The 21,711-nt window shown below is 45.8% G+C and overlaps 2 protein-coding genes and 2 non-coding genes across 6 annotated transcripts in view; 1 reads left to right on the forward strand and 3 right to left on the reverse strand.

Moving 5' to 3' along the window:
• The window catches only part of myo1g (myosin IG), a 94,773-nt gene extending 80,206 nt beyond the window's left edge, over positions 1 to 14,567 (reverse strand). The window contains exons 1-4 of one of the 3 annotated variants that reach the window (XM_062984412.1): positions 14,410 to 14,567; positions 9,584 to 9,698; positions 8,521 to 8,573; positions 6,700 to 6,847 (exon numbers count right to left, since the gene is read on the reverse strand). In XM_062984412.1, the coding sequence (XP_062840482.1) occupies positions 6,700 to 6,776 (77 nt within the window). In that variant the 5' untranslated portion in view covers positions 6,777 to 6,847; positions 8,521 to 8,573; positions 9,584 to 9,698; positions 14,410 to 14,567. The other 2 variants (XM_062984414.1, XM_062984413.1) reach the window with 2 other exon arrangements.
• On the reverse strand, positions 7,784 to 7,921 carry LOC134292836 (small nucleolar RNA SNORA9). The gene has a single exon (XR_009999967.1). It is a non-coding gene; the product is annotated as a small nucleolar RNA SNORA9 (small nucleolar RNA).
• Positions 9,297 to 9,434, reverse strand: LOC134292835 (small nucleolar RNA SNORA9). Its single transcript, XR_009999966.1, has one exon. It is a non-coding gene; the product is annotated as a small nucleolar RNA SNORA9 (small nucleolar RNA).
• Positions 14,568 to 14,785: 218 nt separating the features above from the next.
• ccm2 (CCM2 scaffold protein) overlaps positions 14,786 to 21,711 on the forward strand; it is a 40,763-nt gene continuing 33,837 nt past the window's right edge. The window contains exon 1 of the mRNA XM_062984417.1: positions 14,786 to 14,986. Within this exon, the coding sequence (XP_062840487.1) occupies positions 14,957 to 14,986 (30 nt within the window). The 5' untranslated portion in view covers positions 14,786 to 14,956. The remainder of the gene's footprint in view (positions 14,987 to 21,711) is intronic.

A 21,711-nucleotide genomic window follows, 5' to 3' on the forward strand; every position in this document is an offset into this window, starting at 1 on the left:
GCCTTTGAATCTTAAGACTATAGAGATGGAAGGAACCCCAAGGGCCATCTAGTCCAACCCCATTCCACCAGGCAGGAAGACACAGCTAAAGCCCTCCCAACAGATGGCCAGTCAGCCTTTGAATCTTAAGACTATAGAGATGGAAGGAACCCCAAGGGCCATCTAGTCCAACCCCATTCCACCAGGCAGGAAGACACAGCTAAAACCCTCCCAACAGATGGCCATTCAGCCTTTGAATCTTAAGACTATAGAGATGGAAGGAACCCCAAGGGCCATCTAGTCCAACCCCATTCCACCAGGCAGGAAGACACAGCTAAAGCCCTCCCAACAGATGGCCATTCAGCCTTTGAATCTTAGACTATAGAGATGGAAGGGACCCCAAGGGCCATCTAGTCCAACCCCATTCCACCAGGCAGGAAGACACAGCTAAAGCCCTCCCAACAGATGGCCAGTCAGCCTTTGAATCTTAAGACTATAGAGATGGAAGGAACCCCAAGGGCCATCTAGTCCAACCCCATTCCACCAGGCAGGAAGACACAGCTAAAACCCTCCCAACAGATGGCCATTCAGCCTTTGAATCTTAGACTATAGAGATGGAAGGAACCCCAAGGGCCATCTAGTCCAACCCCATTCCACCAGGCAGGAAGACACAGCTAAAGCCCTCCCAACAGATGGCCAGTCAGCCTTTGAATCTTAAGACTATAGAGATGGAAGGAACCCCAAGGGTCATCAAGTCCAACGCCATTCCACCAGGCAGGAAGACACAGCTAAAGCCCTCCCAACAGATGGCCAGTCAGCCTTTGAATCTTAAGACTATAGAGATGGAAGGAACCCCAAGGGCCATCTAGTCCAACCTCATTCCACCAGGCAGGAAGACACAGCTAAAGCCCTCCCAACAGATGGCCAGTCAGCCTTTGAATCTTAGACTATAGAGATGGAAGGGACCCCAAGGGTCATCAAGTCCAACGCCATTCCACCAGGCAGGAAGACACAGCTAAAACCCTCCCAACAGATGGCCATTCAGCCTTTGAATCTTAAGACTATAGAGATGGAAGGAACCCCAAGGGCCATCTAGTCCAACCCCATTCCACCAGGCAGGAAGACACAGCTAAAGCCCTCCCAACAGATGGCCATTCAGCCTTTGAATCTTAGACTATAGAGATGGAAGGAACCCCAAGGGCCATCTAGTCCAACGCCATTCCACCAGGCAGGAAGACACAGCTAAAGCCCTCCCAACAGATGGCCATTCAGCCTTTGAATCTTAGACTATAGAGATGGAAGGAACCCCAAGGGCCATCTAGTCCAACGCCATTCCACCAGGCAGGAAGACACAGCTAAAGCCCTCCCAACAGATGGCCATTCAGCCTTTGAATCTTAGACTATAGAGATGGAAGGAACCCCAAGGGCCATCTAGTCCAACCCCATTCCACCAGGCAGGAAGACACAGCTAAAGCCCTCCCAACAGATGGCCATTCAGCCTTTGAATCTTAGACTATAGAGATGGAAGGAACCCCAAGGGCCATCTAGTCCAACCCCATTCCACCAGGCAGGAAGACACAGCTAAAGCCTTCCCAACAGATGGCCATTCAGCCTTTGAATCTTAAGACTATAGAGATGGAAGGAACCCCAAGGGCCATCTAGTCCAACCTCATTCCACCAGGCAGGAAGACACAGCTAAAGCCCTCCCAACAGATGGCCAGTCAGCCTTTGAATCTTAAGACTATAGAGATGGAAGGAACCCCAAGGGCCATCTAGTCCAACGCCATTCCACCAGGCAGGAAGACACAGCTAAAGCCCTCCCAACAGATGGCCATTCAGCCTTTGAATCTTAAGACTATAGAGATGGAAGGAACCCCAAGGGCCATCTAGTCCAACGCCATTCCACCAGGCAGGAAGACACAGCTAAAGCCCTCCCAACAGATGGCCATTCAGCCTTTGAATCTTAGACTATAGAGATGGAAGGGACCCCAAGGGTCATCAAGTCCAACCCCATTCCACCAGGCAGGAAGACACAGCTAAAGCCCTCCCAACAGATGGCCAGTCAGCCTTTGAATCTTAAGACTATAGAGATGGAAGGAACCCCAAGGGCCATCTAGTCCAACCCCATTCCACCAGGCAGGAAGACACAGCTAAAACCCTCCCAACAGATGGCCATTCAGCCTTTGAATCTTAAGACTATAGAGATGGAAGGGACCCCAAGGGCCATCTAGTCCAACCTCATTCCACCAGGCAGGAAGACACAGCTAAAACCCTCCCAACAGATGGCCAGTCAGCCTTTGAATCTTAAGACTATAGAGATGGAAGGAACCCCAAGGGTCATCAAGTCCAACGCCATTCCACCAGGCAGGAAGACACAGCTAAAGCCCTCCCAACAGATGGCCATTCAGCCTTTGAATCTTAAGACTATAGAGATGGAAGGAACCCCAAGGGCCATCTAGTCCAACGCCATTCCACCAGGCAGGAAGACACAGCTAAAGCCCTCCCAACAGATGGCCAGTCAGCCTTTGAATCTTAAGACTATAGAGATGGAAGGGACCCCAAGGGTCATCAAGTCCAACGCCATTCCACCAGGCAGGAAGACACAGCTGAAGCCCTCCCAACAGATGGCCATTCAGCCTTTGAATCTTAAGACTATAGAGATGGAAGGAACCCCAAGGGCCATCTAGTCCAACCCCATTCCACCAGGCAGGAAGACACAGCTAAAACCCTCCCAACAGATGGCCAGTCAGCCTTTGAATCTTAAGACTATAGAGATGGAAGGGACCCCAAGGGCCATCTAGTCCAACCCCATTCCACCAGGCAGGAAGACACAGCTAAAGCCCTCCCAACAGATGGCCAGTCAGCCTTTGAATCTTAAGACTATAGAGATGGAAGGAACCCCAAGGGCCATCTAGTCCAACCTCATTCCACCAGGCAGGAAGACACAGCTAAAGCCCTCCCAACAGATGGCCATTCAGCCTTTGAATCTTAAGACTATAGAGATGGAAGGAACCCCAAGGGCCATCTAGTCCAACCTCATTCCACCAGGCAGGAAGACACAGCTGAAGCCCTCCCAACAGATGGCCATTCAGCCTTTGAATCTTAAGACTATAGAGATGGAAGGAACCCCAAGGGCCATCTAGTCCAACCCCATTCCACCAGGCAGGAAGACACAGCTAAAACCCTCCCAACAGATGGCCATTCAGCCTTTGAATCTTAAGACTATAGAGATGGAAGGAACCCCAAGGGCCATCTAGTCCAACGCCATTCCGCCAGGCAGGAAGACACAGCTAAAACCCTCCCAACAGATGGCCATTCAGCCTTTGAATCTTAGACTATAGAGATGGAAAGGACCCCAAGGGTCATCAAGTCCAACGCCATTCCACCAGGCAGGAAGACACAGCTGAAGCCCTCCCAACAGATGGCCAGTCAGCCTTTGAATCTTAAGACTATAGAGATGGAAGGGACCCCAAGTCATCAAGTCCAAGCCCATTCCACCAGGCAAGAAGACACAGCTAAAACCCTCCCAACAGATGGCCAGTCAGCCTTTGAATCTTAGACTATAGAGATGGAAGGGACCCCAAGGGTCATCAAGTCCAACGCCATTCCACCAGGCAGGAAGACACAGCTAAAGCCCTCCCAACAGATGGCCAGTCAGCCTTTGAATCTTAAGACTATAGAGATGGAAGGGACCCCAAGGGTCATCAAGTCCAACGCCATTCCACCAGGCAGGAAGACACAGCTAAAGCCCTCCCAACAGATGGCCAGTCAGCCTTTGAATCTTAAGACTATAGAGATGGAAGGGACCCCAAGGGCCATCTAGTCCAACCCCATTCCACCAGGCAGGAAGACACAGCTAAAGCCCTCCCAACAGATGGCCAGTCAGCCTTTGAATCTTAAGACTATAGAGATGGAAGGGACCCCAAGGGTCATCAAGTCCAACGCCATTCCACCAGGCAAGAAGACACAGCTAAAGCCCTCCCAACAGATGACCAGTCAGCCTTTGAATCTTAGAATCACAGAGATGGAAGGGAACCAAGGGCCATCTAGTCCAGCCCCATCCTGCCATGAAGGAATGCACCATCCAACCCCTCCCAAGAGATGGCCATCCCTCTTTCAAGGCGATCTATTCCACTGCCAAACAGCTTGCAACACCAAAGAGGTTCTTTTCTTAATGTTCGGTTGGAATCTTTTTTTCTTGTCATTTTGGTTTCTCCCTTTCTGCCACCCACTATGCCGCCCAGATGCCTTCTCATGGTCCTTTCTGTGATGTCTGCACACTTCCTGCCCAGCAAAACCCCCTTCGAAAAGGCAAGCATCATGGCAGGTTGCCTTCTGCCTCTCTATCAAAAGCGTGGGCTTGCCAGATGGAAGAACTGAACTTCCCCTTCGAAAAGGCCTCGGCTGCCCAGATTGAGTCAGCGGAAAGGACCCAGGAAGACACCAGTTTGCGCCCATGACTCAGGAGCACAAGGGCCTTCTTGGTGCAGCACCCTTTATTTATTTATGTACCATTTTTCAAATAATCCACGTTGCCCAGATTATTTGAAAAAGTCAATTTTTAATTGTCCAAAATGCCTAAGGTTGTGGGTAAACTACTGTAATAATACTTTATTTCTAGACCACCCTCTCTCCCCAGAGGGAACTCAGCTACATCATGCCAGGTTAACCGTGAGAAACTCCATCAGTGCTTAAGTTTGTTGTGTTGGGCATGTTTGCTCTAGTAGGTGCATCATTTGTGGGGTTCAGTGTGCTCTCTGGTTGTAGGGTAAACTACAACTCCCACCATGAGTTGATCCCCACAAAACCCTCCAGTAGGTTGAGTGAATGCTGGGGGTTGTGTGTCCCAAGTTTGGTCCAGGTCCATCATCGGTGGAGGTCAGTTTCAGTCGTTGTGGGTGAACTACAACTCCCAGAAGGGAAGGTCAGATCCCTCCAAACTCCTCGTCAACAAATTTCGGTGTATCAGGTATGTGTGCCAAATTTGGTTCAGATCCTTCAATGTTTGGGTTCACAGTGCTCTCTGGATGTAGGTGAACTACACCTCCCCCAAATCAAGGTGAATTTTCCCCAAAGACCTCCAGTATTTTTTACAGGTCATGGGGGCTGTGTGTGCCAAGTTTGGTCCAATTCCATCTCTGGTGGAGTTCAGAGTGTTCATGGATTGCAGGTGAACTATACATCCCAGTACCTGAGACTTCAAAATATCCAGACCAATTCCCCTCAAACCCTACCAGTATTCAAACTTGGGCATATCGGGTCTGCATGCCAAGTTGGGTCCATCTTTGTTTGGATTCATAGTGCTCTCTGGATGTAGGTGAACTACAACTCTTATAAATTCCCCCAAAGACTGCCAGTATTTTTTGTTGATCATGGGGGTTCTGTGTGCCAAGTGAGTTCCAGGATCATCGCTGATGGCGTTCAGAGTGCTCTTAGATTGCAGGTGAACTATACATCCCAGTACCTACAACTCCTCTAATAATAATAATAAAATAATAAAACTTTATTTATATCCCGCCACCATCTCCCCACGGGGACTCGGGGCGGCTTACACAGAGCAGAGGCCCAAACAACATAGGACAAAATATAGGCAACATAATACAAATCACACTATAAAGAGATAAAACAGTAATACAATATATCAATTAAAACAAAAATATAGGATAAAAAATTAACACACATAAATGGCAAATCATGGTGAATTCTCCCCAAAGCCAGTATGTTCAGTTGCCATCATTTCCCATTTCCTGTGCGCCATAGAAAAGAATAGGAAAGGGTTAAGGGAGAGGCAGTGGGCGGAGTCATACGAATTCCACACCAATTGAATCTCTTCCCCAAAAACTTACTGCCAGACAAGTTTTAGTTGCTTTCTGAAGAACAGGGAAGGAGCCAGTCTGATGTCCTTCAGGAGGCAGTTCCAGAGCTGAGGGGCCACCATCGAAAAGGCCCCTTCTCTCGTCCCCACCAGCCACACCCGAGACAGGGGTGGGACTGAGTAGGGCCTCTCCAGCAGATTGTAAGGCCCGGGCAGGCTCATATTGGGAAATGCGGTCAGATAGATAGGATGGGCCTCAACTGTTCAGGGCTTTAAAGGTTAAAACCAGCACCTTGAATTCCACCCAGAAGCAAACCAATAATCAGTGGAGCTGCCGCAACAGTGGTGTTAATCGCTCAGTATACGTTGCTCCATATTGCACTCTAACCTTGAGACACTTTTTTCACCCAGCACCACACCAGAGTCCAGTAGGACTAACTACAAATGTTTATTAAGAAATGCATGTACAAAGGGGAAAAGGCCATTTCCAAAAGTGTAGTAGAGCAGACGGTACAAAATAGCAGCAATCCAAAGTACATGGAGTCAAGAGAGCCAAAACAGCAGTCAAAACATAAATCCATAAGAATGAAAACAGGAGTTTTTTTCCAAGGCAAACCCTTCCAGGAACAAAGGCAAAGACGGGACACTTGAATCATGAACTTGAGAACCGAGACAGGAATGCCATCCTTAAGCAACATTGTCTCCTCTGAAAGACACAGAATAAACACCAATTAATTTAAGACCAAGAAGCCTCTCATGGATTCTCTCAGACTGTCTAATTTGTCACTCCCTCCGTTCTCAAACCTAATCTGACTTCTCAGGAAAACTCCAGGCCATTTCACAAGGGAATGAAATCATCATTGAACAGGCAAAGCTGTTTATTAAGCCCTCATTTTCCATTTTACCTTGAAACACAGCTGAAATCCTTCAGGGTGGTTTTACTGCATGTCGCCATGAGACCATTAGACAGATTTGCAGACATATTCTATTAAACAAGAAAGCAGAACAGAAACTCTTTGAAGACTCCCATCTCATCCGCTGGCGCCTTGAGACCTGGAAAAATAGAATGACCAGAAAGGCAACGAGTTTGAGTTTCTGTGCTGATCTGTCTCTCAAGAACAGCCTTAAAACAACGTTGTAAGTAAATGAAAACTGCTTTACATCAGCAAAACATAAAGAACAGCACACAGTTGTATAATGCAAAAGAAGGCAAAAAAAAAAAAGTCTTAATGCAGACACAGTTCATAAGCCTCTGATAAATTCTCAAATAAAGCAGCAGTCTTACTTTAGACAAAGGAACAACAACAAAAAAAAAATCCTTAGGAGCAGTTTCCCAAATGCAGACTCGAAGCAGGCACAAGGGGAGCGAAGGCTTAAGCATTAAAGTCTCTTTGTTACCAGAGAAAGCTGACTACTCCTGCTTCTCATTTATAGCCCCGAGTTCCTCCACGCCACAGCTGCTAGGGCGGTTCCCAATTATGTTAGCCTTTCTGGCAGCTATTGTACCTGAACAGCGTCTCTGTTTTCTTTTCGCCTTTCCTGAAATGTAGGTACTTGCAAAATCTCCTCCTCAGATTCCAATTCCCCCTCTAATCTCTGAACACTTTCCTGCTCCCCTTCCTCTTCTGAAGAGGTTTTGCAGCAGCTTTGCAAGAACATTTTTAGACCCAATATTTGTAAAAATGCCTGTTCTCAACAGCACACTTCTCTTTATCTCTGCCCACCTTCGTGGCGATTACTTTATCCCCCAACATTAACTGATTTGAGTCAGTTAAGCACTTCTTCTGATAATAATCAAAGGTATGGGTTCACTCGTCAATATCGCTGGCAAACTTCGGCCTTCCCTCCAGGTGTTTTGGACTTCAACTCCCACAATTCCCAACAGCCTATCGGCTGTTAGGAATTGTGAGAGTTGAAGTCCAAAACACCTGGAGGGAAGGCCGAAGTTTGCCCATGCCTGCTTCAAACAATGCTGAGAAAATGGGCCAAGCTTGTCTGAGATTTCTATAACCGCCCTCCGAAGTGGAGCAGAGGGAGGCCTCAAACCGTCCCAGTTCTTGCTCTTGCAAGCGCTGCAGGAATGATCCGGGTCATGTGGAAGCCCCGGCCATGCTGGAAGGCTTGCCAAGAAGAGACAGACAGATCTGGCAGGACAAAAACCCCATTCACCAGGAGAGGAAGCTCTTGATCTTGGTTTGACTGCGAAAGAGTGATCTAAGATTTTCACAATCTCAAGAATCCACAATCCAAGCCCTCCTGGCAGATGGCCACCCAGCCTCTGCCTTCCACCGTCAGGAAGTTCTTCCTAATGTTTTGGTGGAATCTCTTTTCTGAATCTATTGCTGTTGTGTCCCTCCTTCTCCTCAATGTGACATCCTTCAAGTACCAAAACATGGCTTGCCTATCTACCCCCATTCCTCTCATCCTTCTCTTTGAATCAGACCTGCTCCTCATAGGGCCTGGCTTCCAGACCTTTGGCCCTTTGGGTGGCCCTTTTCTTCTCAATGTTCTTTATGAATGGCTTTGCTCAGAACTGGACATGGTGCTATTATTATTCCAGGTGAAGAGGACTGGCCAAACCACAACAGAGTGGGACTAGGACCTCCCTCAATCTCAACACTAGGCCCACATGGACCCAGCCTAGAATCACACTGGCTTTTCCAATTTGGGTTCTAAGGGAAGCCTCAAGGTCTTTGCAGCCAGAAGTCCAATGCGAAAGCACTCACCTTTGCCTCCTGAGCTGGAATCCTGGTCTAATGCGAGCCAGGTGTCACACACACTGTAAGAACAATCAAAGAAAGAAAGGCATGATTATTATATTTATTTATTTATACCTGACTTACCTGTCTTAAACAAGACTCAAAGTGGCTCCCAACATTAAAAACAAATACAGTTATAAATCTATTATCAGCCAGGGGGAGAACGGCTCTTCCTCATCCTCTGTAATTTGGACTTTTATTTTTCTAGGTTTTTTTATTGAAAGACATAGATAGGATGACTATGTCTTTTGTGGCCAAACTTGGTGTGATTTTGTTCAGTGGTTTTGTTGTTTACTCCATGGGGAAAATGCACATTACATTTTTATTGTAAATCTATAAGTATCAAAAGTAGAATTAAACATGGGATGGTTAAAAACTCAGTTAAAATCATATAAAGCCACTAAAATAAAATAAAAATGCAATTTCTTAAAAGTTATACCTCTCTAGGAATACCTCTCTAGGAATCTCCAGGTCCTCCAGTGCAAATCTGTATCACTGGCTGACACACATTTTGGTGCCAGCCTTATTTTTTGGGTATCTCCGATGTGCTAATTACAAAAATGGCACCAGTTTCCTCCCATTAAGCTCTAGTTTTTGAGGTACAAAACATATGTCCTTCACCAGTTGTCATCTTCTTGCCCATAGTCTCACCATAAGTTGAAGTCAACAGGATGGCAAATAGTGCCAACAACCATGAAGAACACGATGAACACGTTTCAACCGATGCTGAGAAAGTGGGCCAGGCTTGTCTGAGATTTCTATAACCTCTCTCCGAAGTGGAGCAGAGGGAGGCCTCAAACCGTCCCAGTTCTTGCTCTTGCAAGCGCTGCAGGAATGATCCGGGTCACGAGGAAGACCTGGCCATGCTGGAAGGCTTGCCAAGAAGAAATAAGCAGATCTGGCAGGACAAAAACCTCCTTGATCTTGGTTTGACTACGAAGCTGTGCTTGACTTCTTCAGTTGTAGTCCTAAGACAGGCATTGGCCAACTGTCAACCTTACAGAGCCCTCTTCTGCAAGGAAGGACTTACCATTTGGGGCCAGCACTTAGAAGGCCCTGCTGGACAGCCTCGTGGGCTTCATGGTGGATCAGAGCCCTGCAAAGCTCTGCTTCTGAGGTCAGAAGGCGCTCCGAACAAAGTCATGCTGAAACAGAGGAGACAGGACATAAAACACAAGGTGGAAGAGGCCATAAGATATAAGAATATATACATTATTATTATTATTCTGCTTTCCAACCCCAGATGAAATGCAAGAGAATGGTTGTAGCTCTGCAGAAGAAATTGTATTTTTTTGCACACAGGAAATCCCAGGGTGGGTTTCTGGCCATGGGAAATCCCTGCCTGAAAGACTGGAAAACTGTTGCCAGTCAAGGCAGAGCTTTATCAGAAGGAGGGAAATGTTGCATAGCTTCCTGATGCCAATTTGAGAAGAAACTGCAGAGGAAAACAGGGGTGTTATATGGAGCTCTGGGGCATTTGCAGTGGCCGCGTGGGAGTACTTTAGTGTGTTTTGTCACCATTGAGGGGCTTTCTGTGTTGTCTGGAGTAGAGATGGAAAGGCCTACAAAAAAAACTTTTTATGTCATTATTTCATGCCTTAAAATGGTTTTTACTGTTGTATTGTATTGCTATTGTATTATATATTTGATTTTAATATGTTTTATCTAGCTGATGATGCTGTTTTTATCTGGTCTCATTGTGTTGTATTTGTTTTCAGGCTTGGCCCTGTGTAAGCCGCCCTGAGTCCCTGTGGGGAGATGGAGGCAGGATAGAAAAATAAAGTTATTACTATTATTATAATAAAAAACATTTTAATCCCCATGCCTTTCCATCTCTAGGGGCAAAACTATTTTTTTAATTGGGGGAATTGGTGGGAACACAAAAATGGGATGTAAGGATTGAACGTGCCTAATCTGGCCTAGATGGGCCTGAAGTCCTACTCCACATAAGGCCACTTTCTGGGTTTCTAGGAAGATCAAAGACCAAAGCTGTCAATATATGGCCTGGCCTAGATAGATATTTATTGATTTACAGTATTTACATTCTGCCCTTCTCACCCTAAAGGAGACTCAGGGTGGAACACAATGCACATATACATGGCAAATGTTCAATGCCATTGTTAGACATACACATGTAGACAGACACAGAGGCAATTTAACATTTTCCAGCATCATGAGGGTATGCTCAATTCCGGTCACAGGGGGAGCTGCCACTTCAACATCCACTTGTGACACCGAGTCCTTGATGGTAGTACTTTCCCATGCTGCCGTAAATTAGCCTCCCCGCATAAAGCAGTACCTAGAATTTTCTACTCAACAGATGCAACTGTTTTTCGAGCTGGTAAACAGCGAGCTAGGGCTATTAATGGTCAGGGGCTTAACCCAACCTGGGCTTCGATCCCATGACCTCTCGGTCAGTCGTGATTTATTGCAGCTGGCTACTAACCAGCTGCGCCACAGCCCGGTCCGATAGTTTTTTTTCATGTCAGGAACAACTTGAGTCGCTTCTGGAGTGAGAGAATTGGCTGTCTGCAAGGACGTTCCCCAGGGGATGCCTGGATGTTTTGATGTTTTTACCATCCTTGTGGGAGGCTTCTCTCATGTCCCCGTGTGGAGCTGGAGCTGATAGAGGGAGCTCATCCACACTCTCCCCGGGTGGGATTCAAACCTAGCAGCTTTCAGGTCAGCAACCCAACCTTCAAGTCACGAGGCTTGATAGATGGATACACAGACCGTAATGTTTCCAGGCTTTGGGCCTCTAGGCTTTTTCAGGACTTCAACTCCCAGAATCCTCAGCCATGTTGACGCAACCTCAGGAATTCTGGGAAATGAAGTCCAAAACACCTGGATGGCCAAAGGTGACCCAGGCCTGCATTAAACCGTAATGTTTCCAGGCTTTGGGCCTCTAGGCTTTTTCAGGACTTCAACTCCCAGAATCCTCAGCCATGTTGACGCAATCTCAGGAATTGTGGGAGTTGGAATCCAAAACGCCTGGATGGTCAAAGGTGACCTAGGTCTGCATTAAACCGTAATGTTTCCAGGCTTTGGGCCTCTAGGCTTTTTCAGGACTTCAACTCCCAGAATCCTCAGCCATGTTGACGCAATCTCAGGAATTGTGGGAAATGAAGTCCAAAACACCTGGATGGCCAAAGGTGACCCAGGCCTGCATTAAACCGTAATGTTTCCAGGCTTTGGGCCTCTAGGCTTTTTCAGGACTTCAACTCCCAGAATCCTCAGTCATGTTGACGCAACCTCAGGAATTCTGGGAATTGAAGTCCAAAACACCTGGATGGCCAAAGGTGACCCAGGCCTGCATTAAACCGTAATGTTTCCAGGCTTTGGGCCTCTAGGCTTTTTCAGGACTTCAACTCCCAGAATCCTCAGCCATGTTGACGCAATCTCAGGAATTGTGGGAAATGAAGTCCAAAACACCTGGATGGCCAAAGGTGACCCAGGCCTGCATTAAACCGTAATGTTTCCAGGCTTTGGGCCTCTAGGCTTTTTCAGGACTTCAACTCCCAGAATCCTCAGCCATGTTGACGCAATCTCAGGAATTGTGGGAAATGAAGTCCAAAACACCTGGATGGCCAAAGGTGACCCAGGCCTGCATTAAACCGTAATGTTTCCAGGCTTTGGGCCTCTAGGCTTTTTCAGGACTTCAACTCCCAGAATCCTCAGCCATGTTGACGCAATCTCAGGAATTGTGGGAGTTGGAATCCAAAACGCCTGGATGGTCAAAGGTGACCTAGGTCTGCATTAAACCGTAATGTTTCCAGGCTTTGGGCCTCTAGGCTTTTTCAGGACTTCAACTCCCAGAATCCTCAGCCATGTTGACGCAATCTCAGGAATTGTGGGAAATGAAGTCCAAAACACCTGGATGGCCAAAGGTGACCCAGGCCTGCATTAAACCGTAATGTTTCCAGGCTTTGGGCCTCTAGGCTTTTTCAGGACTTCAACTCCCAGAATCCTCAGCCATGTTGACGCAATCTCAGGAATTGTGGGAAATGAAGTCCAAAACACCTGGATGGCCAAAGGTGACCCAGGCCTGCATTAAACCGTAATGTTTCCAGGCTTTGGGCCTCTAGGCTTTTTCAGGACTTCAACTCCCAGAATCCTCAGCCATGTTGACGCAATCTCAGGAATTGTGGGAAATGAAGTCCAAAACACCTGGATGGCCAAAGGTGACCCAGGCCTGCATTAAACCGTAATGTTTCCAGGCTTTGGGCCTCTAGGCTTTTCCAGGACTTCAACTCCCAGAATCCTCAGCCATGTTGACGCAACCTCAGGAATTCTGGGAATTGAAGTCCAAAACACCTGGATGGCCAAAGGTGACCCAGGCCTGCATTAAACCGTAATGTTTCCAGGCTTTGGGCCTCTAGGCTTTTTCAGGACTTCAACTCCCAGAATCCTCAGCCATGTTGACGCAACCTCAGGAATTCTGGGAATTGAAGTCCAAAACACCTGGATGGCCAAAGGTGACCCAGGCCTGCATTAAACCGTAATGTTTCCAGGCTTTGGGCCTCTAGGCTTTTTCAGGACTTCAACTCCCAGAATCCTCAGCCATGTTGACGCAACCTCAGGAATTCTGGGAATTGAAGTCCAAAACACCTGGATGGCCAAAGGTGACCCAGGCCTGCATTAAACCGTAATGTTTCCAGGCTTTGGGCCTCTAGGCTTTTTCAGGACTTCAACTCCCAGAATCCTCAGCCATGTTGACGCAACCTCAGGAATTGTGGGAATTGAAGTCCAAAACACCTGGATGGCCAAAGGTGACCCAGGCCTGCATTAAACCGTAATGTTTCCAGGCTTTGGGCCTCTAGGCTTTTTCAGGACTTCAACTCCCAGAATCCTCAGCCATGTTGACGCAATCTCAGGAATTCTGGGAATTAAAGTCCAAAACACCTGGATGGCCAAAGGTGACCCAGGCCTGCATTAAACCGTAATGTTTCCAGGCTTTGGGCCTCTAAGCTTTTTCAGGACTTCAACTCCCAGAATCCTCAGCCATGTTGACGCAACCTCAGGAATTCTGGGAATTGAAGTCCAAAACACCTGGATGGCCAAAGGTGACCCAGGCCTGCATTAAACCGTAATGTTTCCAGGCTTTGGGCCTCTAAGCTTTTTCAGGACTTCAACTCCCAGAATCCTCAGCCATGTTGACGCAATCTCAGGAATTCTGGGAATTGAAGTCCAAAACTCCTGGATGGCCAAAGGTGACCCAGGCCTGCATTAAACCGTAATGTTTCCAGGCTTTGGGCCGCTAGGCTTTTTCAGGACTTCAACTCCCAGAATCCTCAGCCATGTTGACGCAATCTCAGGAATTGTGGGAGTTGGAATCCAAAACACCTGGATGGCCAAAGGTGACCCAGGCCTGCATTAAACCGTAATGTTTCCAGGCTTTGGGCCGCTAGGCTTTTTCAGGACTTCAACTCCCAGAATCCTCAGCCATGTTGACGCAACCTCAGGAATTCTGGGAATTGAAGTCCAAAACACCTGGATGGCCAAAGGTGACCCAGGCCTGCATTAAACCGTAATGTTTCCAGGCTTTGGGCCTCTAGGCTTTTTCAGGACTTCAACTCCCAGAATCCTCAGCCATGTTGACGCAATCTCAGGAATTCTGGGAGTTGGAGTCCAAAAAAGCCGGAGGCCCAAAGGCTGGGAATGTGTGACAACCGCCTTCATTAGATATCAACCCAAGAGACTAGGATTCCCATCAGCCCACAGTTCAAGAGTAAACCATGAAAACCACGTTGCGTCATGGGAAATGTAGTCCAGCCTAGGGCCTATGAAACAGAAAAAATACCTCAAATAAACTCAACTAAATACCGCTCTTTTCCACAATAGTGTTAATAAAAGTACCTTCGAGCAACAACAGGCCTCCGTAGCCGCGGATGGCAACCGATTAAACTTCCGCGTCGCCACAACGACGAACTCGCCGCCGCCGCCGCCGCTTCCAGGTTCCAAAATGGCCGCCTTCCTCTCGTGCGCGTGATGTCATCACGCTCGCCTACTAGCCCGCTAGCCAATCATAGGTTTTTTTCCTTTCTGTGCCTGCCCCGCCACCTAGCGGTCAGAGCCACACATGACAGCTAGTGAAAACTGTAACTGTGAATGGGAACCGGAAGTTGGCATGCCTAAGGAGCCGCTCTTGCCTGTTCTCCCCGTCTTCCCGTTTGCCTTTCGGAGGACTGACGTCACCCCTCGAACTCCGGCGCCGGCTTGAATGGAGAGAGGGAGAGAAGAAGAGCGCGCGCGCGGTGCACGCCGGGAACGCCGACGCCCAAGATGGCGGCAGGATTGAAAAGTTGTCCGCGTCGGGCTCCATTGGAGGCGATGGCGGCGCAGTGAAGGCGGAGGCCGAGGCGGGGAAGGAGGGACGATGACGCCTCCGGGCCCCGCCTGAGAGATGGAGGAGGAAGGCAAGAGGGGCAAGAAGGTGCGCTTGCTTGTTTGTTTGTTTATTTGGGGTGAGGGGCTCCTCCCTCAGGGACTTCTGAGGCGAAGGGAAACTTGAGGCCTGGCAGAAACAGGCCTGGACCAACTTGGGCCCTCCAGGTGTTTTGGACTTCAACTCCCACAATTCCTAACCGCCGGTAGGCGGTTAGGAATTGTGGGAGTTGAAGTCCAAAACACCTGGAGGGCCCAAGTTGGTCCAGGCCTGCATTCTGTATGTTGGGGGCGGGGGTATGCCAGTTAAAACTTATGTGGGAATTAGTTCAATTAAAGTACAGTAGAGTCTCACTTATCCAACACTCGCTTATCCAACATTCTGGATTATCCAACGCATTTTTGTAGTCAATGTTTTCAATATATTGTGATATTTTGGTGCTAAATACGTAAATACAGTAATTACTACATAGCATTACTGCGTATTGAACTACTTTTTTCTGTCAAATTTGTTGTTTAACATGATGTTTTGGTGCTTAATTTGTAAAATCATAACCTAATTTGATGTTTAATAGGCTTTTCCTTAATCTCTCCTTATTATCCAACATATTCGCTTATCCAACGTTCTGCCAGCCCGTTTACGTTGGATAAGCGAGACTCTACTGTATGTTTGACTTATATATATATACAGGGGTAAATGGAAGCCTGGATAACTCCCTGTATGTATAAATTGAGAGCTCGTCAACTCCCTTTGAAAAAAGATTACATGCAAGACATATTTTAATTAATACTGTATATAGATCTGTCATATGTGTGTGTGTGTTTGTATAAACTGAAGGCTAGCAAAGCCCATTTTTAAAAACAACACATGTGGGAAATAAATATAATATCAGACCTCAATTTACCTACCCCCTTCTCTATATATTGGAGCCTCGGGTGGCTCAGTGTGTTAAAGCTCTGAGCTGCTGAGTTTGCAGACCGAAAGGTCCCAGGTTCAAATCCGGGGAGCGGAGTGAGCGCCCGCTGTTAGCTCCATCTTCTGCCAACCTAGCAGTTCGAAAACATGCAAATATGAGTAGATCAATAGGTACCGCTCCGGCGGGAAGGTAACAGCGTTCCATGCAGTCATGCCAGCCACATGACCTTGGAGGTGTCTATGGACAACACCGGCTCTTCGGCTTAGAAATGGACATGAGCACCAACCCCCAGAGTCGGTCACGACTGGACCTAACGTCAGGGGAAACCTTTACCTTTACTTTTTTATATAGAATCTGCCCTCAGTTTTCCTGTGTGTGTGTAATCAGCCCCCAATTTACTCATATATGTTGTTATTAGGTTTATTTATATTCTGCTTTTTCTCTAACATTAAAAAACTTTATAATATAATTTAAAATGTACAAACATACAAATATGAAAACAGTATTAAAACACCATTCATATTAAAAACAATTCAGATCAAATCCATAAATTATATAAAACCACACTGTGTTTGTATATATGTGTGTGTGTGTGTGTGTGTGTGTGATCAGCCCTCAATTTATCTCTCTGTGTGTGGATATATATATATATATATATATATATATATATATATATATAGGCAAATTGAGGGCAGGCTCAAGTGGCTCCTCTTTGATGGATTTTTGTGGTCAAAGGAGACCCAGAGTGAAGGATGGTTAACAATACCAGTGGGGAATATTTTAATTAAAAATATGGGGCAGTTGGGGGAGGAAATGTTAATTTATTTGGGGGGGGGGGTTCAAAGGTTAGGGGCTCCTCGCTGAGGACTTCTAAGCTGGAATAGATATATTTAAGGGACTATTTGACCACCCTTTAAATAAAAATATGTGAGGGGAATTTTTAATTATTTTAAAAAATATAGGACAATTTGGGAATCTTTTTTATTTTGGGGGGTACTTTGAAAGGTAGGGCTCCTTGCAGAGAGAGCTTTGGGGTGAATGAGGGCTGGTTGACCCCCTTTTAAAACGGTACGTGTGGGGAATTTTTTTAATTTAAAATATAGGACATTATCATCTTTGCCTCACAAAGTTGACTTCAAAGACTGGTTTGAGGGATTTTGCACCTTCTGATTGGTCTTATAAAAGATATCACCTTAAATTATCCTTTGAGTCTTGTATAATGGTTAGCATTGCAACCCTTGCCCTTTTTTGCTTTTCCACACTTGAAACAGTGGGTACATTTTCAGATATAAGAGGGACCACTTGCCATTTGTGAAAGGTTCATGAAAATCTGAAGTATTAATACAATATTTGGGGGACATGCTCTCCTTTTCCTCAATGATCAAAGCTGCATGAGCAGAATTCTCCCAGAATTAGGGGCCAGGAAACATTTGGTAGCACGGATCCACGAGGATTGGATCAGATATATTGTCACCTGTCAGCTGGCTAGAACACGAGGAGTTATATGATTGAAACAGTGAAGGAGGAATGACTCATAGCAATAGATGGGGAAGGGAGAGCAGGCTGTGGGTGCTAGTGATTTCCATTATTGCTGGAGGTTGAAAAAGAGGGTAAAGATGGGAACACTGCCCTGGTGGGGTAACAGGTCCTTATTAACACACTCTTTCTTTTTAAATGTCAAGGTGGCAAACTGTAGCTTGCTAATAGTGATTATAAACAGTGATGAACACCCACTAGAACACAGCCTCAGTCAAAGTGCTGTGACACTTTTTTCTCATCTGGTTGATTTTTTTCCCTTCTCTGTAACAGAACGGGCTGTTCTGACAGCTCATATCATTTGTGTAGGGAAAATGTGGGAACGTGGGAGGGAAAAGCTATCAAACACTGGCTGAAACAGACACCAGGGAGCATCAAAGAAGCCAGGATGATAACCCAATGCAGCCAGGGCCCAGAATATGCGAAAGTTGTGGTTGCTTCACAGTACCACACTGTCTAAGGGCAGTGATTGGTCATGCCATAAAGCTGTAGTCCTAAGTGAGACACTTTTCCCTTTGTGAGAGAACCAGCCTTAATCCTCAGTCAGGAGAGTGGCTATCCAATTTGTCACTGAAATTGATTATGTCTCTTTGCTAATAGGATTTTTTAACTGTATTGACCTAATGACTGGAATTGTCCATTAAATTGAAAGGATGTTCCTTTGAAATGATGTTCTTTTGGTTTGTACTCCAGTTTGTAATGCCAGAGACTATGTGGTTGAAAAGAAGTTAAGGAAGGCTACTTAGCAGTGTAAGGTAAAGCTTTGGGTTGAAGAAGGGCAAAGATGGGATGCTAAACTCAGTAACAAGGTAATGCAAGCACATAAACAGAAAATGGTACCAAGAGTGTGGTGGAGGCAAGATACAGCTATAGTTCATGGTTTAATGCAGACATGAGTGAACTTCGGCCCTCCCTCCAGGTGTTTTGGACTTCATTTCCTAACAGCCAGTAGACTATCAGGAATTGTGGGAGTTCAAGTCCAAAACACCCAGAGGTTTTCTCATGCCTGGTTTAATGGCTTGAGTGTTGGATTAGGATTCATCAGTCCCTGTTCAGCCATGAAAAACTGGCCTTGAGGAGTCACATTTTCTCAGTTTCAGAAGAAAACAATGGTGGCAAACTCCTGAACAAATCCTGCATAGAGACCCCTGTGATAGATTTGTTTCCAAGTCTTCACAACTCAGATGTCTTGCTTAATTCCAATAAAGTGTGGCGCAAGACTAACAGGTACAGGGTGGAACGATATATTTCTATTAGTTTCAACAATATTCTATATTTTCTTCATTATGGTGTGATTCTTGTTGCCACTCTTTAGATATTTAATACAGTAGAGTCTCACTTATCCAAGCTAAACGGGCCGGCAGAAGCTTGGATAAGCGAATATCTTGGATAATAAGGAGGAATTAAGGAAAAGCCTATTAAACATCAAATTAGGTTATGATTTTACAAATTAAGCACCAAAATTTCATGTTATACAACAAATTGGACAGAAAAAGTAGTTCAATACGCAGTAATGTTATGTTGTAATTACTGTATTTACGAATTTAGCACCAAAATATCACGATATATTGAAAACATTGACTACAAAAATGGCTTGGATTATCCAGAGGCTTGGATAAGCGAGGCTTGGATAAGTGAGACTCTACTGTAGTAGATTTTCCCAGCAATATTTCCAGGCGCTTTTTCACCCTGACCACTAATATTTGCCAGCCCCTTTTAGGGTTTTCATTTTGTATTTATTTGGCAAATGGCATGCATGGTTGGTGCTTTTTCGTCTTTGATTCCTCGAAATTGGGGGCAGGCAAACCTTCTGGCTTCCCGCCCTTCCTGTATTTCCTGTTGAACCGCTGTGGTTAAATAGGGACTTTGTAGATGAAGCTTAGGAGCATTTCCCAGGCAGAAGAAGGTAGCGGTATGCCGCCTTTTCCAACATCGCAGTGATTCACAAAGAAATTGGAAAGAGGTTCCATTCCATGTTAATCTTCCTGGGAGGTTCAGTGTACAGAGTTTTGTCAAAGTGAATGGAAACTGTTTAGATGACAGTTCTCGCACATGACTGGAACATCACACAAGGACAATGAGGGCCTTTATTTTGACCTGATTGTTCAGAAATGTGCCTCTGACTCTTCCCAAGAGGAGTGTTCTAATTAAAATGTCCTGCTAATTTTAGTTTGGTTTCACTGTGGGATTGAAATAAAAATTTCTAGCAGCTGGGGGGCAGGAGGGGGCAGAAAGAACCATCTCCTTACAGAACATTGAATTGTGAAGATTACTTTGGGATAATTAGTGACTATAGATGTATTAAATTGTCGGTTTTCCACTTTACATGAGATTGTTAGCTTTCTGGCTTTGCTGTGGAGTTGGAGACTGTGATGGTTCCATCATGTCACAGGTGCAGCAGTAACATTATTCTTTCTTATCTTTATTCCTTCAAGTGGATCTCTCTTGTCTTTTTATGGTAGTTTTAAAAAGAGGTTAAAGGATTGTTCTTCACCCTGCAGGGATGTTTATCTGCAACTGCTGGCGTGGAGTAGAGATCCTGGTTCAGATACCATTCAACTGTGGGCCTTGGAATGACTAGCCTTTGTTCCTTGCAAGATAGTTGTCAGGACTAAACAGTGGAGGGACACAGCAAATACGTGACCTTGACCTCGAGGAAGGAAAGACAGTGGTAGTTATGATGACTATATGACAAACACTCTTCTCCTGTATAGGAGCGATATAGAAGGTCTGGTTGTCTTCATGTCGTGCTTTCAGGCTTCCTGTAGTGCAGGCATGGGCAAACTTTGGGCCTCCAGGTACTGCAGAAAGTGGAGTCCAGGGGCACATACAGACCTGATATAAATAAAATGGCCAGCATTGATGACGAACTTTAGTCTCACACGCTTACTCCAAAGGCAGCTCCCTGTTTTTTGGTGGATTTTATTGCAAAGTATAAAAGTCCATTAGCAGTGTTTTTGAAAAGAGTTATTCATTTATATCCTGTACTGCTCAAGGTGGTTTGCAACAGCTTGAACTTGATTGTGTAAAAGTTTCTTTAAAAAGTAAATACGTCTAGTAAAAAAACACACATTTAGAACATAATTAAAGGGACAGAAGTAAAGTGCACCCCACTGAAAACACCCTTCTGTCCCATGAGTTCAGAAGCAACGTCCTAGATTAAAATAGTTTTGCTGGCTGGAGAAAAGAGAGCAGAGCGACAACTGAACTAAAACCTAGATCAACTCACATGGAGAGATACGGTCTTTCAAATTGTCTGGACCTAACCTGAGAAAGGCGCTTAATGGTTATGAGCAGTACTTTGAAGTCTGCTTGAAAAGGAACTGGTGGAAAAAGAAGCTGTTTGATGCTCGCTTTGTCCTTTTTTCAACTTTGTTATCGGGATATGCAAACTTAATGGTGGCATAATGACATTCCTCTCGTTTGCTTGCTTGCTTGCTCTCTCTCTTTCTCTTTAAAACCTGGTTTCTTATAGGAAGGAGAGCCACCCTATGAGCTCATAGCCTTTGAAGCCCGCTGTCTCCCCACCCTCGCTGGCCCAGGACATAACTGTGGGAAAGCAGCTATTTTTATCCTGCATTTTCTCCGTAGGAGTCTGCAGTAACCGCTGTTTCAGAAGGTGGCAGCAGAGCCGCTCATTGCATCCTGCCAAACCCACGATTCCCAGAGCAATGTGTAGGTGAACTCTGTCCAAACCGGCTGGCCATTGGCTTGCAGGGCGGCTATCCTTCTGGACTTGAAAAATATGGAAATCCTGGGGTTTTAAAAGTCATATTTGGGACAGAACGTTTATCTTCTGCACTCAAATGAGTTCAGAAAGCCGTTTTGGTGTTTTCTTTGAGGTCTTTAATGTCTGCCACTCTGCAAGTCCTAGTCTCCAGGGGAGCAGAAAGCAAGCCTGCTCCCTCTTCCTTATGGTTTGCCAAGCTTCAAAGCCTGGAAGTAAAGTCCCAAGTCTCACTGCCCCCAGGTTGTAACAACTCACCATTCCATACCTGTTCCAGCACTGGACAAGCTAGAAGGCATCCAGAGTAGCATGGCTGAGATGGCAAAGGGTCTGAAACCAAGCTTGAAGGGATTGGCTGTGTTTAGCCTGAAGAAAAGCTGTCGGTCCATTTCTGATTATCTTTTATGTGAAAGGTGGAACAAACATGATTTGTGTTTCTCCAGAGAATAAGACCTGAACCAGTGGATTCAAATTATACAAGAGATGAGACTCTAATCAAGCAATAGGGGGGGAAAATCCCAGTTGTACTCTTTGATAGCAGAATAGCCTGCCTTGGAATGATTGTTTATTCTCTTTCAATAGAAGTTTTAAAAA

The sequence above is a fragment of the Anolis carolinensis genome, chromosome 6 (genome assembly GCF_035594765.1).
Source record: "Anolis carolinensis isolate JA03-04 chromosome 6, rAnoCar3.1.pri, whole genome shotgun sequence".
Taxonomy (NCBI): Eukaryota; Metazoa; Chordata; class Lepidosauria; order Squamata; family Dactyloidae; genus Anolis; species Anolis carolinensis.